Source organism: Buceros rhinoceros, unplaced genomic scaffold (genome assembly GCF_000710305.1).
Source record: "Buceros rhinoceros silvestris isolate BGI_N320 unplaced genomic scaffold, ASM71030v1 scaffold31250, whole genome shotgun sequence".
NCBI classification, from domain to species: Eukaryota; Metazoa; Chordata; class Aves; order Bucerotiformes; family Bucerotidae; genus Buceros; species Buceros rhinoceros.
In genome coordinates this window covers 16043-17922 of record NW_010390768.1, presented here as the reverse complement: position 1 = coordinate 17922, position 1880 = coordinate 16043, and the positions used below count along the sequence as shown (strand labels likewise).

The following is a 1880-nucleotide window of genomic DNA, read 5'->3' as shown; positions in this document are numbered from 1 at the left end:
GTCCTGCCCCTCGTCCTCACCTTTGAGCTGTCCCAGCTCCCTGTGTGCGAACCCAGAGGTGGGAGGCAGGAAGGCATCGTGCAAGTCATGTTGGCGCCGACAACTCGGTGTCTGCGGTGGCGTCCCCCTCCCCAGGGCTCTTCAGAGCCTTCCCCTTACCCCTAGCCAGTCCCGCCTCAAGCACCCGTCTCCGGGGATTTCCCCGATGGGGTCACGCATGGTCCTGTGAGGACATCATGGGGGTGATGTCCCCTTTTCTGTCCCACCCCCTCGGCCCCCATTAGAGCAGCCGTATCATCCTGGGGTTGACACAGAGCTGCAAGAGGCTTTATTTGTGGGGAGCGTAAAACCCCAATAGGGTAGCGGGGACGTTGACTTCTCTCCGTCTTTTCCCCCCCCGCTGTGTCAGATGACCTAAAGGAGTTTTTCTTTGCTGTGGCAAAAGAAGTCAGGAAAACCATCCTGGGCCCTCTCTCGCCCAAGTGCAGCTTGCTGGCCAACATCAAGACAGTTCTGCAGCGGATGCTACCAGAGGACTCCTACCAGCTGGCTTCGGGGCGGCTGCACATCTCGCTCACGCGGGTGGCGGACGGCCAGAATGTCATGGTCTCTGAGTTCAGCTCCAAAGAGGAGCTCATTCAGGTAAAGCGACCTTCCTCAGACGCCGTAGCAAGATCTCTACCTCCTGCCTGGGGTGGAGATACCTCAGCAATGATGACTTTAAGTGCGCTGTTTTCTCCTAAGGTGGGGACAGTGCCAGAGCTGTGGTCCCACCACAGTGAGCTCCACGAGGCTTGGAGGGAGGAGGGAAGATGTTAGATCCAGAGTTAGGCAGGAATAAATCACGTTCAAAAAGCTGATGCTGACACGTTGCCAGCTTTAATAAGTGCCAGCGGCTCTTGGCAAAGAGCTGTGTCAATGTTAACACGACCTCTCAGCTTTCTGGGCAGGTCTCTCCTCGACCAAGTCCCATTGGCTGTAATTTTCCTTGTTGCCTCAGCGCTTTGCTGGTGGGAAAGACCTGGATAAAGTGTTTGTGCTGCCAACCAACAAGTGGCTGATTAACCAGTAAACGAGCTGCTGGGAAGAGATCTGCGCGTAAAACCCTACAGAGCTGAGCAGGAGGTCGTGGGCTTGCTTGTCCCAGGGGAACGGTGGGGGATGGCAAGTCCATGGAGCTGCTGGAGCTCACCCCGTGGCGCTGCCCAGGAGCCTGGGATGCTCACTCCCGGCTGATGGGATTGGTGGAAACTGGTTGTGGACAGCCCAACAGTGGCTTTCTCACTGCCAAATCGCAGCAGAATGAAAACATGTTGTGAGGATGCCCTGTGCTTGTCTAAAGACCCACTTGCATGAAGAACCACCCCAAAGCTCCCCCTTGCTCCGGTCCAAGGGCGCGTTTCGGCAGTGACCTGCAGCAGCACAGCTCCAGCGCTGCTGGCTGCTGTGCACGTACCAGATGAATGCTGTGCTGTGCCCTGCTCCAGAGGAGGGTTCTGACTGCAGCACAATGAAACATTTTCCCCTTCTCCAAACCGTGCTTCTCGGCGCAGTCAAACGCAGCGCCCAGGTGGTGCGGCCAGCCGGTCCGCCGGCCCCCAGCCGCTCTGTTGAGCCTGACTGCACTGGCACCCGGGCGACAGCTTTTGTCCGGGGGGCCTTTGACAGAACATTCACTGCTGCCATCCCTCTCCCCTCCAGGCCCTCCTCTGCAGCTGTTTCCTTCCCATCTACTGTGGCTTCATCCCTCCATCCTACCGAGGTGTGGTGAGTGAGATGTCTGATAAAACATCATGTTCCTGTGGGCAGAGTGGGATATGTATGTCTGGGTGCTGCTTTAATTAGTGGAGGGGGATAAAACCTTCCGGCTCGCTCTCCCT

The 1880-nt window shown here is 57.2% G+C and overlaps 1 protein-coding gene across 1 annotated transcript in view; it reads left to right on the top strand.

Moving 5' to 3' along the window:
* Window positions 1-1880, top strand: part of LOC104496009 (patatin-like phospholipase domain-containing protein 1) — an 8367-nt gene that overhangs the window by 2667 nt on the left and 3820 nt on the right. The window contains exons 2-3 of the mRNA XM_010139068.1: window positions 410-642; window positions 1702-1767. Coding sequence (XP_010137370.1) covers window positions 410-642; window positions 1702-1767 — 299 coding nt within the window. The remainder of the gene's footprint in view (window positions 1-409; window positions 643-1701; window positions 1768-1880) is intronic.